Source organism: Phycodurus eques, chromosome 10 (assembly GCF_024500275.1).
Source record: "Phycodurus eques isolate BA_2022a chromosome 10, UOR_Pequ_1.1, whole genome shotgun sequence".
NCBI classification, from domain to species: Eukaryota; Metazoa; Chordata; class Actinopteri; order Syngnathiformes; family Syngnathidae; genus Phycodurus; species Phycodurus eques.
The window spans coordinates 3,167,861-3,185,212 of NC_084534.1; the positions used below are offsets into that span (position 1 = coordinate 3,167,861).

A 17,352-nucleotide genomic window follows, 5' to 3' on the forward strand; every position below is an offset into this window, starting at 1 on the left:
TAAAGGAATGAATGAATGAATAAATTAATGAACTAATTTTATGCCGGCAGCACGGTGGGCGACTGGTTAGAGCCTCAGCCTCACATTTCTGAGGACCCGGGTTTAATCCCCGGCCCCGCCTGTGTGGCGTTTGCATGTTCTCCCCGTGCCTGCGTTGGGGTTTCTCCGGGCACTCCGGTTTCCTCCCACATCCCAAAAACATGCATTAATTGGTGACTCTAAATTGCCCGTAAGTGTGAATGTGAGTGCGAATGGTTGTTTGTTTGTATGTGCCCTGCGATTGGCTGGCAACCAGTTCAGGGTGTACCCCGCCACCTGCCCGATGATAGCTGGGATAGGCTCCAGCACGCCCGCGACCCTAGTGAGGAGAAGCGGCTCAGAAAATGGATGGATGGATGGATAATTTTATGCCAAGCCCACATTGGCTTATAAAACACCAAATAATAAAATAATCCAGCACCAGGGCCAAAGTGCAACAAAAGCTCATGACACATGTCTTTATTGTCTTCTTTTCTAAGCAAATAAAGTCTGTAATTCCAAAAGCATCAAAATCAAACAGCCATTTAATCTTTACCTCATCTGACCATTAGTAGATATCAGGGTTATTTTGTATAGTATCATGAAACAAACCCTCTCTTAGATCATGTAGTGTACAATATAAGAGAAATTCACTTCCAGTCTCATTCAAGCCTCACATCTCGCACAACCAGTGGCGGTATTTGGGATGTGCAAACTGCACAGGGTGCCACTTCCGGAGGGGCGCCAATGTGCCCCCCAAAAAAAGGATCAGGTGTAGAGCAGTCGTCTCTCAACCCAAAGGTTGTGGGTTCAATTCTCGGCCTGTGTGACCATCTCTGAGTATCCTTGAGCAAAATACTGAACCCCCAGTTGCTCCTGATGCTACATCATCAGTAGGTGAACGAGGAGACAGTGTGAAAGCACTTTGAGTACCTTAGGTAGAAAAGCACTATACAAGTGAAAGCACATTTACTAGTTACCAATACACAGCCGCTTAGCTCTGCTTGATCCACTGGAACCACTGGAAACAAGCCTCCACCACCACTGACGCTCTTCTGCACCCCGGCATCACCCTCCTGTCTCATCAGAGATACATCCATCGTGAGCCTCGTAGGAATTTCTGCCATGACAGCTCCTCAACATCAATAAAATCCACCTGGTCCACTTCTCGCCTCACTCCTCCAGACGGACCGCTGACCACAGCGTTTAACCAGGCTCGCTAGTTTGGCTAACGCTGCTATCAAGCATGAAAACACAGCACTCTGCTTCGGCTTGCTCAATATTCACTCACTCACGAGCAATGGCCGTATCATTCAGGATCTCCTCAACTGACCGCAAGCTGGATTTTTTTCTGTCTGACGGAAACATGGCAGCAGCCGAATGACTTCTCACAGTTCAACGAATCTACTCCACCGGGCTTTGTCTACACTTCCCGTCCCCATGGCAATGGCCAAGGAGGAGATCTTGCGGTAATTCAGCACAAAAAGTGGAAAGCCCTGCCAGTATCCACGCCTGCATTCAACTCATTTGAATGTACTGTATTAACGCTGCCTGGCCCCACCCCCACCATTTTTGCCACATTCTATCCCCCTCCTAAACCACACAGTGACTTTTTAAATGACTTTGCCACTTTACTCACCCAGCTATCCATTCTTTAGCCTAATTTGCACAACCAACATTGTCCCAGATGATCGCATGACTCGTCACTTTAAACCGCATACACTCCTTGAAGTCTCGGCGCCCTTTGCACAATGGTCATTGCACCGGACTATTGCAATATTAGTCATTCGAACTGCTCTAAGTGCTAGAGGAGTCTGCATCTTTTTGCACAATTGTTTTTTGTCAATGTCTTTATGTCTCCAAAGTGTTCTGTAAATTGACTGTCTGTTGTACTAGAGCAGCTCCAACTACCGGAGACAAATTCCTTGTGTGTTTTGGACATACTTGGCAAATAAAGATGATTCTGATTCTGATTCTGATGTTTTAGTACTGGGAGACTCAATGTTCGCCCTGAAAATAATAAACTGCCCTTTACCTATGACTTTTTACCATGTCTGGACAGCTTTGTTTTTTTTTTTTTTTTTTCAATATGCTGCTTTCCCAATACATACGAAAGGACATATATTGGACTTAATCTGCTATTCTCACTCCCTCCAACTCCTCTGCCGGTGAACTCAATGTAACCAACCACTTCCTTCTCACATTCAACGTTGCCCTCTGCCTTTCTGTCATGAAGTCTCCACCTACTATCCCGGAACTCCAAGGACATTAACATTGAAACACTCCACTCCTAAATTGTCAGTTTCGTAATCTCTGACTCCAACCCCGACACATTGGTAACCACTTTAACAATGAGTTAACCAACATCCTCAGCTCCCTAGCCCCATTGAAAACAATTACCATCTCCTTTTCCTCAACTGCCCCCTGATATATCCCTTAGCTCAGGGAAATAAAATCACAAGGATGATGACTTAAACGTCTCTACACTTACAGGGGAGACTTGCTAACCATCAAGGAGGCTACTCCGGACCTTCTTTCACCAACTTTCGCAGATCCGCTCAGTTTTTTCTCCGAGTTACTTACCGGAGTGGCGTCCGTGGTTTTCGGCGCATTGGAGGCGGAGGCGCCATATTCACCGAGCAGACCGCGACATGGAATCATCGGAGAAAACAAAGGGCGGCGAGATATGCTTCTATATCAACGAAAAAGAGCCCACATTTGGAGTCGCTGTTTTTGAACTGTAAGCCATTCTACTCGCCGCGTGAGTTCACATCATTCATTCTGGCTGGCGCGTACATCCCGCCTCAAGCTAACACGAACGCCGCACTACTAACGCTCGCCGAACAAGTCAACAAAATTGAAAAAAAAAACACCCGGAGTCACCCCTCATTATTCTCGGGGACTTTAACAAAGCTAAACTCAATCACAAACTCCCTAAATACAAGCAGCACATCTACTGTCCTACCAGGGAAAATAACATTTTGGACCACTGCTATACTACGCTAAAAAATGCATACCGTACCAAACTTCGTGCAGCACTGGGCTCGTCTGATCACTGCTTAATTCACTTAATACGGACGTACAGGCAAGAACTTAAATGCACGAAGCCTACAGTGAAAACAGTGAAAAAGTGGACCGATGTAGCAAAGATGGAACTTCAATGCTGTTTAGACTGCACAGACTGGAGTGTCTTTGAAAATTCAGCTGGCAGCCTGGATGAATATACGGACACTGTCACATCCTATATCAGTTTCAGTTTCAGTTTGTGTACCAACAAAGTCATTTCGCACTTTCAACAATAACAAGTCGTGGTTCACTGCTAAACTTAAGCAGCTTCGCCAAGCTAAGGAGGACCCATATCAGAGCGGGGACAGGGCCCTGTATAATCGAGCAAGATACCAGCTGACTAAAGAAATTAACATTGCAAAGAGAAACTATGCAGCAAAGTTGGAAAAACAGTTTAGCGCTAACGACTCTAAATCAGTCTGGCATGCATTCCAATCGCTGACTAATTACAAGCGACGATCCCCCCAAGCGGAGAACAATAGCACACTAGCCAACGACTTGAATACCTTCTACTGCAGATTTGAAAAGGACACCCCACACCCACCCAGCCACACCACCGAACACAATCACACCTCTGACTTCTGCGTTAACCATCCATGAACAGGATGTGAGATGCATCTTCAAACAACAAAAGATTAACAAAGCGGCAAGCCCAGACCATGTGTCCCCATCCTGCCTCAAAGTCTGTGCGGACCAGCTCGCGCCAGTCTTCACTCAGATCTTCAATAGATCTCTGGAACTGTGCGAAGTACCATCCTGTTTCAAACGCTCCACCATCATTCCAGTCCCCAAGAAACCTGCAATCTCGGGTCTAAATGACTACAGGCCTGTCGCCTTGACATCTGTGGTTATGAAGTCCTTTGAACGTCTCGTGCTGGACCACCTCAAGAGTGTCACAGGTCCCCTGCTGGACTCCCTGCAGTTTTCCTACCGAGCGAACAAGTCTGCGGATGATGCAGTCAACATGGGACTGCACTTCATCCTAGAACACCTCGACAGTGCAGGGACCTACGCGAGAATCCTGTTCGTGGACTTCAGCTCAGCGTTCAACACCATCATCCCTGAAATCCTTTCATCCAAGCTTCTCCAGCTCAGCGTCTCACCTGCCATCTGCCAGTGGATTTACAGCTTTCTGACGGGCAGGACACAGCAGGTCAGGCTGGGGGAGGCCACCTCATCCACACGCAGCATCAGCACTGGGGCGCCCCAAGGTTGTGTCCTCTCTCCACTGCTCTTCTCTCTCTACACGAACGACTGCACCTCAGCGCACCCGACTGTCAAACTCCTGAAGTTTGCAGATGACACCACTGTCATCGGCCTCATCAAGGACGGTGACGAGTCTGCATATCGACAGGAAGTGGAGCGGCTGGAGCTGTGGTGCGGTCGACACAACCTGGAGCTGAACACGCTCAAGACTGTAGAGATGATCGTGGACTTCAGGAGGCATCCTTCGCCACAGCTGCCCCTCACGTTGTCCAGCTGCCTTGTGTCAACCGTCGAGACCTTCAAGTTCCTGGGAATGACTGTCTCTCAGGACCTGAAGTGGGCGACCAACATCAACTCCGTCCTCAAAAAGGCCCAGCAGAGGATGTACTTCCTGCGGCTTCTGAGAAAGCACGGCCTGCCACAGGAGCTGCTGAGGCATTTCTACACAGCGGTCATCGAATCAGTCCTGTGTTCTTCCATCACAGTCTGGTTTGGTGCTTCTACAAAAAAGGACAAACTCCGACTGCAACGGACCATCAAAACTGCTGAAAGGATTGTCGGTACCCCCCTACCCACCCTTGAGGACTTGCACGCTGCCAGAACTAAGACAAGAGCGTGCAAAATCCTCTCGGACCCTCCGCATCCCGGTCACCAGCTCTTCCAGCTCCTTCCTTCAGGTAGGCGCTACCGATCAATGCAAACTAGAACTACCAGACATTCCAACAGTTTCTTCCCTCTTGCGATCAACTTCTTAAACACCGAACCTACAATTCCATTACAACATGCTGGCAATTTTTGTCTTGGGTTCGTTGTCACATTTCTGTGGGGCCAATTATATATTACTCGTGCACTCACTGTAGTTGTCTCGGCACGCTGCATTATTTGCATATCTGTTGTTGACCAATACTGGCCACTCATGCTCGAGTAGCATCTGCTCCGTTTGCACACTGATTGAGGAGTATCTGCAACATTTGCACAATCAACATTGTCCCAGATTATCGCACTACTCGTCACTTTAAACCGCATACACTCCTTGAAGTCTCGGCGCCCTTTGCACAATGGTCATTGCACCGGACTATTCAATATTAGTCATTCGAACTGCTCTACGTGCTAGAGAACTCTGCATCTTTTTGCACAATTGTCCCCCCAAAAATTTTTTCCCAGCATTACCAGATAACTAGCAACCCTTTACTGCTCAGTGACTGTTTTTTTTTGTCAATGTCTTTATGTCTCAAAAGTGTTCTCTGTCAATTGACTGTCTGTTGTTGTACTAGAGCGGCTCCAATTTCCCAAGACAAATTCCTTGTGTGTTGTTTGGACATACTTGGCAAATAAAGATGATTCTGATTCTACATAAAAAACGGACTCACTATTCACAAACAAATGCACATACCACTCACAACAAAGTATTCCATTGCCCAAACCAAAACAGCATATTTCTCTGGTCTCGATCACATCAAATGCTGGAAATACAAAAACGCTATTCTCACTCCTCAACAAAATTCTTCAGCAACCCAACTCTCTACCCCCACATATGTAATCACTGGACACCTGCAACACATTAATGCTGCATTTCATTGAAAAAAAAATCTAAATATCCACGAACACCTCCTTCCAATGCACCAACTTTCTCCATTAGCTGAGGCACCCATGTCAGTATTACCCCCATTAGACTCCCTGACCCTTCAGAAATAACTGATCTCCTTCATAACTCCAAGCCTGATCAATCCCCTCGCAACAACCATGGTCAAATCCAGCCTCTCCTCACTGCTTCCCCTCATCTCTGTCATTATCCACTCTTCTCTCTCCTCCGGTATTGTCACATCATTGTTCAAAACTGCAGCTCTCGCCACCATTCTCAAAAAAACAAATACTGGATCGGACCCCAACAACTACAATAACCTGCGCCACATCTCAAATTTACTCTTTACTTCCAAAGTACTCGAAAAAGTAGTTGCCACCCAACTTCACTCCCACCAATGGGCAATGGGAGTGTGATGGGGGGTTGTGTAGCTGGTGCGTGGGTGGGGGCACAAAGGAGGGTCTTGTACAATGCAAGCAAGGACCGACACTGCACACAACCTATTATCTTCAGGGATATTATTGTATCAACCAGTTTCAATGGCCAGAGGGAGAATACCAGACCTCCACTGAGCAACCAAAGAACTTTGATTTCTAGATCGACTAAATAAAACATATCGTTCATCAGTAAAGCTTTCCTTGATCAGCATTTAAGTTTTCAGTTTGAGTTTTAACAAAACATTTTGGGGCATGCTTCCACAAACTTGAAAAGGAGCTTGTTTTTGACAGAATTAATATTTCAACAGGAATTATCCATCCATCCATTCTCTACACCGCTTATCCTATTCAGGGTCGCAGGGCGCTGGAGACTATCCCAGCGTACTTCGTGCGAAAAGCAATGATTTCACATCATGGCCGCAGACGGAGCACACTTAGTTGTAGTGAAACAACCAATCAGAGTGCAGCTATCAACATGCCAATGTCTTCAACCAATCATAGCACAGCTATTTTGCATCCCCCATAGATATGAAGACGAGATACGCCAGTGCTCTGTAGCAGCCCAGTTAACCAACATGGCAACACGGTGGCCATTTTGGTGGGGTTGACGTTTGCAAATGTTACAGCATTGTACGCAACCGTATGCAGCACAATGTACCAGCATCCTTGGTCTTTTGGTTTTCTTGCCATCCACACACACTAAATATACTGACAATTTTGACCCACCTAGGTTGGAGTCGACGTCACCCCACAGCTCAGAAGGTCCATGTTGTATCTATTTATATCAATGGCGTCCCCCTTGCTTAAAAGACAGCATCGTGACAAGTTGAAATTGGGTTGTTGTTGAGATGACATAGTTATATATATTTGCATGTTTGTAACATGTACATGAAAATAGAGATTATTTAAAAGCAAAAAAAAAAATCTGCTATAATTGAGAAATTACGGTAAATGAATAAAATAAAATAAAAAATGACCAATGGATAATGTCATGGTAACTTCCAGTAGCAGTTTCTGGCAGGGCGGATTTTAGCGTAAAACCTGAAAAGTTTGCATGCACTGTCTCCCAAAATGCAATGCTATAGTTAGTCGCGGGCGACTAGTCGCCCGCTGCTATCACCAGCTCATCATGTATTTAATCACAGTCTCTTGCCATACTGCGGCCAAGTGACATTGCCATCACACACAAATTACTCTCTCCTTGCATGCAAGACTAGCATTGCGCCTCACGTAAAGGGAATGATTGAATTAAGCCGCTTTGATTGGCGGCAAATAAAGTTGGCTGCGTTTACACCGAACGGTGCAAACAGCCCCTTTTGTTAAATACACTGCACACAAATCTGTAGAAACACATTCTCAGTGTCAAAAAACATTCATTTACAGCTAATCCAGTTCAAAGTACTCCATAGATCACACGTCACGCAATATAGTATGCATAATATGGGCTATTCAAAATCAAACATATGCACTCATTGTACTGAAAACTCTCCAGACACTTATTTGCATGCTTTTTGGCATTGTACACCCATACAGCGCTTCTGGTCACTAGTTACACAGAAACTTTCCTCAGTGTTGAACTGTAGGATTCCGATTTCTCTTCATCTTTGTCTGCTGGGTGACTTAAAAGGTATAGATCTTCCAAATAAACATGCTCAACCAATAGTTGTGATTCTAGCTATTGCTAAAACATAATACTGTTAAACTGGAAAAATAAACAAGCTATCAACATTACCCAATGGCAAAATCTTTTCACAGTGTATATAACACTGCCAAACATAATAAGCAAATGGATAACTTTAAGAAAAGGTGGTCACCTTACATTAAAATGGTGACCGTTGAAGCTTCATTCTGTTTGCCTGGGAAAGAATGTCATACAGAAATGTATGTAATGTAATGTAAATGCAATATAATGTGACCAAATCATATCTTATCATTTTAAACCCCTGTGCACGCCATAGGGTCACGTGCATGCACTTGAACCCCTATTCTTCTGGATCTACGAATCAGAATCAGAATAATCTTTATTTGCCAAGTATGTCAAAAACACACAAGCAATTTGTCTCCGGTAGTTGGAGCCGCTCTAGTACGACAACAGACAGTCAATTGACAGAATACTTTTGAGACATAAAGACATTTAAAAAAACAAACAAACAAAAAAAACAGCCACCGAGCAATAAAAGGTTCCCAGTAATGTGTAATGCTGGTAATTTATTATTATTTTTTTTTGATAACTGTGCAAAAAGTTGCAGAGTCCTACAGCAATTAGAGCAGTTTGAAATGACTAATAGAGCAATAGTCCGGTGCAATGACCATTGTGCAAAGGGCGCCAAGACTTCAAGAAATGTATCCAGTTTAAAGTGACTAGTAGTGCGATAATCTGGGATAATGTTGATTGTGCAAATGTTGCAGATGCTACATGAGTGGCCAGTATTGGTCAACAACAGATATGCAAATAGTGTACCGTGGCAAGACTACTACAGTGAGTGTACAAGTAAAGTATAAATATATAAATGTGACAACAAAGTCAAGACAACAAATTGCCAGCATGTTGCAATGGAATTGTAAGTTAACTGTTTAAGAAGTTAATGGCAAGAGGGGAAAAGCTGTTGGAATGTCTGCTTGTTTTTAGTTTTCATTGTTCAGGAGCACCTACCTGAGGGAAGGAGCTGGAAGAGGTGGTGACCAGGATATGGCGAGTCCAAGAGTATTTTGCACGCTCTTGTCTTAGCTCTGGCAGCGTGCAAGTCCTCAATGGTGGGTAGGGTGGTACCGACAATCCTTTCAGCAGTTTTTATTGTCCGTTGCAGTCGGAGTTTGTCCTTTTTTGTAGCAGCACCAAACCAGACTGTAATGGAAGAACACAGGACTGATTCGATGACCGAATGTAGAACTGTCTAAGCAGCTCCGGTGGCAGGCCGTGCTTTCTCAGAAGCCGCAGGATGCAGACTCGTCACCGTCCTTGATGAGGCCAATGACAGTGGTGTCATCTGCAAACTTCAGGAGTTTGACAGGCGGGTGCGCTGAGGTGCAGTTGTTCGTGTAGAGAGAGAAGAGCAGCGGAGAGAGGACACAACCTTGGGGCGCCCCAGTGCTGATGCTGCGTGTGGATGAGGTGGCCTCCCCCAGCCTGACCTGCTGTGTCCTGCCTGTCAGAAAGTTGTAAATCCACTGGCACATGGCAGGTGAGACGCTGAGCTGGAGAAGCTTGAATGAAAGGATTTCAGGGATGATGGTGTTGAACGCTGAGCTGAAGTCCACGAACAGGATCCTCGCGTAGGTCCCTGCACTGTCGAGGTGTTCTAGGATGAAGTGCAGTCCCATGTTGACTGCATCATCCGCAGACCTGTTCGCTTGGTAGGCAAACTGCAGGGGCTCCAGCAGGGGACCTGTGACACTCTTGAGGTGGTCCAGCACGAGACGTTCAAAGGACTTCATGACCACAGATGTCAAAGCGACAGGCCTGTAGTCATTTAGACCCGAGATTGCAGGTTTCTTGGGGACTGGAATGATGGTGGAGCGTTTGAAACAGGATGGAACTTCGCACAGTTCCAGAGATCTATTGAATATATGTGTGAAGACTGGAGCGAGCTGGTCCGCGCAGACTTTGAGGCAGGATGGGGACACATGGTCTGGGCCTGCCGCTTTGTTAATCTTTTGTGTGAAGATGCGTCTCACATCCTGTTCATGGATGGTTAACGCAGAAGTCAGAGGTGTGATTGTGTTCGGTGGTGTGGCTGGGTGGATGTGGGGTGTCCTTTTCAAATCTGCAGTAGAAGGTATTCAAGTCGTTGGCTAGTGTGCTATTGTTCTCAGCTTGGGGGGATCGTCGCTTGTAATTAGTCAGCGATTGGAATGCATGCAAGACTGATTTAGAGTCGTTAGCGCTAAACTGTTTTTCCAACTTTGCTGCATAGTTCCTCTTTGCAATGTTAATTTCTTTAGTCAGCTGGTTTCTAGCTCGATTCCAACTTCCAACTTTGCTGCATAGTTTCTCTTTGCAATGTTCATTTCTGTGGTACGGTGGACGTCTGGTTAGAGTTTCTGCATCACAGTTCTGGGGACCGGGATTCAATCCCCGGCCCCGCTTCTATGAAGTTTGCATGTTCTCCCCGTACCTGCGTGGGTTTTCTCCGGGCACTCAGGTTTCCTCCCACATCCCAAAAACATTCATGGTAGGTTAATTGACGACTCTAAATTGCCCGTATGGTTGTTTGTTTATATGTGCCCTGCGATTGGCTGGCAACCAGTTCAGGGTGTACCCCGCCTCCTGCCCGATGATAGGCTCCAGCGCTCCCGCGACCCTTGTGAGGATAAGCGGCTCAGATAATGGATGTTAATTTCTTTAGTCAGCTGGTTTCTAGCGCAATTATACAGGGCCCTATCCCCACTTCATTATGCGTCCTCTTTAGCCTGCCAAAGTTGCTTAAGTTTGGGAATGAACCACGGTTTTGGTGTTATTGAACTGTGTGAAATGAATTTCTTGGAACTCACACCTCTTCACAGAAACTGATATAGGATGTGACAGTGTCCGAATATTCATCCAGGCTGCCAGCTGAATTTTCAAAGATACTCCAATCTGTGCAGTTAGACAGCTTTGAACTTCTATCTTTGCTTCATTGGTCCACTTTTTCACTGTTTTCACCATAGGCTTCGCCATTTAAGTTATTTCCTGTAGGATGGTATTAAGTGAACTAAGCGGTAATCAGATGAGCTCAGAGCTGCACGAGGTATGGCACGGTATGCGTTAGTTTGCGTCGTATAACAGTGGTCTAAAATGTTATTTTCCCTGGTAGAACAGTCGATGTGTTGCTTGTATTCTCTTGCGGAGCTTCACTTGGATGCCGCCCGCTCCCCCCTTCGTCGCCTACGTCTCCATGCCCCATAGATCGCAGCCGCCCCCACCAGTGAGTAACTCGGGGGGGGGGGGGGGGGGGGGGAAACTGAGCGGATTTGTGAAAGTTGGTGAAAGAAAGTCCGGGTTAGACTCACTAATGTTTAGCAAGTCTTCCCTTGTGTAAGTGAGTCACGTAATGTCTCAAAAGATGAACGGAAAACACAAAAACATAGAAAAAGCTAGATAGCACGTAACCGAGGCGCCCACACGGATATGGTGGGCCTCAAAAGGTGGGCCTCTGGAGGCCCACCTTGAGATGCTGGGCCTGTTTCCCCCCTCTTGGGTCCGGTTGTGTCCGTGTTGCCCTCCTGGGGGATGCCGATCCCGGGGCTGCTCTCCATCCCTGTGTCCTCCTCTTCACTCTCCCCGGGGCGCTCCACCGTGGTCATCACCCCTCTCTCCCTCGGACTGTGTGGGGTCCCCGGCTGACTTGGAGCTCATGGTAGGATTTCAGCGTCTCCTGCCTCGGTTGGGCCCGCCTTCTGTGCCCTGTTCTGGTCACTGGGCTATGGTTGGTTTGGGGGGGCGCATGTAAATTAGCAATGTGTTAGCACCCTAGCGCGCTACGCTCTTGAAAACGGCAGGCTGGGGTTTTGAGTTTGGTGAAGATTTTCTATATTTATTTACAGTCATTTTGTACTCTATTGTGTGTTTTGGACCACGAAAAAAAGTTTTAAACAATTTTGTCCTGTATGGTTGTATTTAGGGAATGAAAAAACGTGCTTCAATATAAAGAACAATCAGCTGTTACGGATGCCCCCCCTAAACACACACAATAGGCCATTAAATCGAGGTTCCACTGTACTGAAAAATACAGCAAGATGTTAGAGGAACAGTTAGGCTTAATCAGCATTGTGACAATTGACAATACAACATAATTCATTGTAAAATTATATTTTTATTCGCGAAAAAACTCAACTATGAATTGAAAGTTATTCTTTCGGTAAAAATTTCCCAGTCATAGAAAAGGAATTCAACATACCCCCAATCGATATATTAAAGTGTAAATGTACTGTATATTTTCAAATAAACTGCATATTTTGACAAGATTTGAGATAGAAACCTCATTTGTATATTTATCAATATTTGCTTCTGTGGTGTACCCAGGGCCCCCGGGACCACCTGGCGGTTTACTGGTAAGAAATGTTGCAGAGACATCAGTGGAGCTGAAGTGGAGTCATGGCTATGACAACCACAGTCCAATCGGGAATTATGTGATCATGGGCCGATCTTCTCTATCAGTGACGTGGAAGCAGATGATGACCAGTGCGTAAACTGTCAATAAATAGTGCAAACATAAAATATTTTGTGTTTGTAATGTGAAGACATACAATTTTTGCAGTTTAAAAATCAACAATATGAATTGAAATGCTGTAATGTATGCAAGTCAACAAAAATACTTGTTTGATAGAGATTTTATTGACCATTTACATAACATAAACATATCTCATTTTTAACACAGAGCCAGTGAACATTGAGGGGAATGCAGAGTCTGCACGTGTGATTGGGCTGGTTCCCTGGATGGATTATGAATTCCAGGTCATCGCCAGCAACATCCTGGGCAGTGGTGAACCCAGCATGCCCTCACATACCATCCGCACACAACAATTAGGTAAGGGAACACGTCTCTATCACCAGAGGTAGTCCTGAACCGAATGATGCCCTGTGCGACGGTCAGCATTTTTGCCGATTGTAGTGGGGGGTTCGGGGGTGGGGGTGGTAACAGAAATTTGTCTCCAAAACAAAGAAAGATAGACTTTGCACCGTATGAAATGCCCGTGGAGTGACCACCCTGTACGGTGGGGTGCTGGCATACATTTTGTGTTGGTGTATTTTCATAAAACGTCTTCTAAGTGTATGTGCACCGACCGTCAATAGCATACTTCTGGCTGATGGTCGGGGGGAGGGACACACACACATTTTTTTAATTGTGGTGTGTGGGAATAAGAGGACCAAATCACAGGTAAAGCTGCAGAGTAGACTAATAAGTAATTTAACTGACACAGTAGTAATACAAACCATGCCCTGGAAGTATAACAGCTAAAACCTGCTTGCCCATGTTTGCTTAGGACTGTGTGCTCCATTATTTGACCAGAGTATGTAGATTTCAGAGCCCTACTGCGTTTATATTCCACTAGTATTTTTTTTCATATATTCTGGACCTAAACCATTGAATGATTTATAGTCCAGTAGCAGAACTTCATAGTCTATTCTAAAGCAGACTGGGTGCCAGTGTAGAGACTTTAAAATTGGAGTTATATGTTCTGACTTATTTGTTCTGGTCAGAATCCAAGCTGCAGCGTTTTGAGTTGCAGCTGTATAATACTCCTTTGGGGGAGTCCCGTCAGAAAACCATTGCAATAGTCGAGTCTACTTGGATAAAAGGATGGATGAGCTTCTGCTTATCTGCTTGGCACATGCAAACGTTCACCCTTGATTAGGCTTTACACGATCAGGATTTTTGGGGCCAATCACCGACCACCGAAGAGCGAGTTTAAAAAAACGATAACCGATCACCGATCCGATCACATGATGGAGGAATGTGTCTATTTAAATGACCTGTTCATTTACTGTATATACTTGTGTACTTAATTGCTCCAAAAAATATATTTACAATAAGTAATGTATCTTTGTTCATCTATTTATGCCAGTGAGGTATAGAGACAGACAGAACAAATGAATGGTCTTAGATGGCAGGAAGTAAATACAGTAATTCATGTATCCACTTTTTGTGACATTTTTGTTTGTTGTTGCGCCGTGAGATTTTTCAATTGTAAAATATGTTCCTTGGCTCCATAAAGTTTGGAAATCACTGCTCTAGTCAGGTCATGTATTCTAATCAGTCAGGTCAAACTAACATTACAACATGACAGAAATAATGGGTGCTAACTTACTGTAATTAAATTACTTTATTTTTAATTAAATTACTTCACCCACACCGAAACGTTAGATCATGATTCAACAGAACTGCGGCATGTTTACGCCCAACCGTTCATGTTACCACTAGCTTGCTAGGTTATATAATGTTTTTGTTGCCTGCTTGCGAGCTGTATCGTATTAAAAGTATGTGAACATACCTGAAGCAAGCCTAAAACGAACGTCTTCTCCTGGGCACCGGTGACCACCAACACACATTTTCCCCCATTTTGTTCTTACAAACACACGGCGTGATCCATTATTGGTGTCGTCGCCAGGGTAACAAATGTATCTGGTCCCATTTGTGTTGACACGATGAAGCCCAGCGATCGGAAAAAACAGGATACGGTGGTATTAGAATACAAGATTTTATTGCAATAGTCTGATATAGTACAATCATGAAAGAGCAAATTTGTCTTGTAGTTTGATCTGGGCATTACGTGTTGTCTGTCTCAGACGTATTGTCTGTTCCACGCTGCCGACATGTTTTTTTTAATTTTTTTTTATTTTTTTTTAATTATTATTTCTTTTTATTTATTTATTTTTTATATTTATCAGTAAAGTAGTTACTTTACTGGCCGTCAGATATTTAGAGGACTACGCCAAAAGACACGACAAGGCTAAAAATAAAGTAGCTTTTGGATTCAAATATACTGTGCACGATGGCGACGCGGAGTAAATGTCTTTTGCGGAGCCGATCAATGACGTCATCAACAGTGGCGAATTATGACATTAAAGCCGATCAGCCGCTCATCATAAAATGCTAATTATCAGCCGATACCGATAAGGCCAATAAAGTCGGTGTAAAGTTTACTCTTGATATGTTCTTTTGCTGGTAGAAGGGTGTTTTAGTAATTGATATGATATGACAACTGAAAGTCAAGTCGCAATCAATCAACACGCCAAGGTTACAGACTTGGTCTTTGGTTTTTTGAGAGAATGACTCCAGGTACAACCCTAATTCCAATGAAGTTGGGATGTTGTGTTAAACATAAATAAAAACAGAATACAATGATTTGCAAATCCTGTTCAAACTATATTTAATTGAATACACTACAAAGACAAGATATTTAATGTTCAAACTGATAAACTTTGTTTTTCGCAAATAATCATTAACTTAGAATTTTATGGCTGCAACACATTCCAAAAAAGCTGGGACAGGTGGTAAAAAGTAGTATGCTCATCAAAGACCTGTTTGGAATTTAGGGATTTCATCATCTACAGTCCATAGTATCATCAAAAGGTTCAGAGAATCTGGAGAAGTCACTGCATGTAAGCGGCAAGGCCGAAAACCAACATTGAATGCCCGTGACCTTCTATCCCTCAGGCGGCACTGCATCAAAAACCGACATCAGTGTGTAAAGCATATCACCACATGGGCTCAGGAACACTTCAGAAAATCAATGTCAGTAAATACAGTTGGGCGCTACATCCGTAAGTGCAACTTGAAACTCTACTATGCAAAGCAAAAGCCATTTATCAACAACACCCAGAAACGCCGCCGACTTCTCTGGGCCCGAGCTCATCTAAGATGGACTGATAGAAAGTGGAAAAGTGTTCTGTGGTCTGACGGGTCCACATTTCAAATTGTTTTTGGAAATTGTGGATGTCGTGTCCTCCGGGCCAAAGAGGAAAAGAACCATCTGGACTGTTATGGATGCAAAGTTCAAAAGTCAGCATCTGTGATGGGCTGTGTTAGTGCCAATGGCATGGGTAACTTACACATCTGTGAAGGCACCATTCATGCTGAAAGATACATACAGGTTTTGAAGAAACATATGCTGCCATCCAAGCAACGTCTTTTTCATGGACGCCCCTGCTTATTTCAGCAAGACAATGCCATACCACATTCTGCAACAGCGTGGCTTCGTAGGAAAAGAGTGTGGGTACTACACTGGCTTGCCTGCAGTCCAGACCTGTCTCCCATTGAAAATGTGTGGCGCATTATGAAGCGTAAAATACGACAATGGAGACCCCGGACTGTTGAACAGCTGAAGCTGTACATCGAGCAAGAATGGGAAAGAATTCCACCTACAAAAATTCAACAATTAGTGTCCTCCGTTCCCAAACGTTTATTGAATGTTGTTTAAAGAAAAGGTGATGGAACACAGTGGTAAACATGACCCTGTCCCAGCTTTTTTGGAACGTGTTGCAGCCATAAAATTCCAAGTTAATGATTATTTGCAAAAAAACAATAGTTTATCAGTTTGAACATTATATATCTTGTCTTTGTAATGTATTCAATTAAATGTAGGTTGAACATGATTTGTAAATCATTGTATTGTTTTTATTTATGTTTGACAAAACGTCCCAACTTCATTGGAATTGGGGTTGTATTTACTGAGAGCAAACCTCTTTTCTTTACTGCCAAAAATAATTACCCCGGTTTTGTTGTGGTTTCATTGGAGAAGGTTATGGTTCATCCAGTTATTAATCCGTTTTAGACAGTGACACAACACCTCAATTGAATTACGGTCATCTGGAGACACTGGTAGATATAACTGTGTCATCTGCATAGTCAACATCAAGGTTCTGATGAATTTGGCCCAAGGGTAGCATATACAGGCTGAACAGGAGGGGTCTAAGAACTGGCTCTTGAGGGACCACATAAGTCATCGCCATTCGATGATACTGAAAACTTTCAATGGTTACAAAAATAAGTAATTTCCTTCAGGTAGGACCTGAACTATTTAAGGACTGTTAGTCGACTGTATCAAACGCTGCACTGAGATCCAACACGACAAGGACTGAAACCTTTCCTGAGTCAGTGTTCAACCTTATATCATTTAGAAGAGCTGATTCTTTACTGTGATGAGTTTGGAAACCTGAGTGAAATTCGTCAAAAAGTCAATTTAGGTAATGTAATTGCTGAGTTGGTAAAAAAATAAAAATAAAAAAAAACTACTATCAACAATCTTTGCTACGAAGGGAAGGTTTGAGATGGGTCAACATGGACATGTTGACCCATGTTGACCCACATGTTGACCCACATGTTGTTGTTGACCCACATGTTGTTAACATGGACATGTACAGCGTTCTCCTTTTTAAAAGTGGCTTAATGCCAGCTACTTTGAGGTTTAGGAAATGCTGACTGAAGTGAGCAATTTATTATTTGCTCTAGATCAGCTAGCAGAGACTTCACAATAGTTTTGAAAAAGTCAAATGATATTTAGTCAAGACGGCTAGTTGATGTTGTCAGGTGCTGAACCGTTTTCTCTGTTGTTTTTGGTTGA

At 44.0% G+C, this 17,352-nt stretch overlaps 1 protein-coding gene across 1 annotated transcript in view; it reads left to right on the forward strand.

The window, feature by feature from the left end:
- The window catches only part of cntn2 (contactin 2), a 148,745-nt gene that overhangs the window by 98,148 nt on the left and 33,245 nt on the right, over positions 1-17,352 (forward strand). The window contains exons 15-16 of the mRNA XM_061688467.1: positions 12,311-12,469; positions 12,666-12,815. Coding sequence (XP_061544451.1) covers positions 12,311-12,469; positions 12,666-12,815 — 309 coding nt within the window. The remainder of the gene's footprint in view (positions 1-12,310; positions 12,470-12,665; positions 12,816-17,352) is intronic.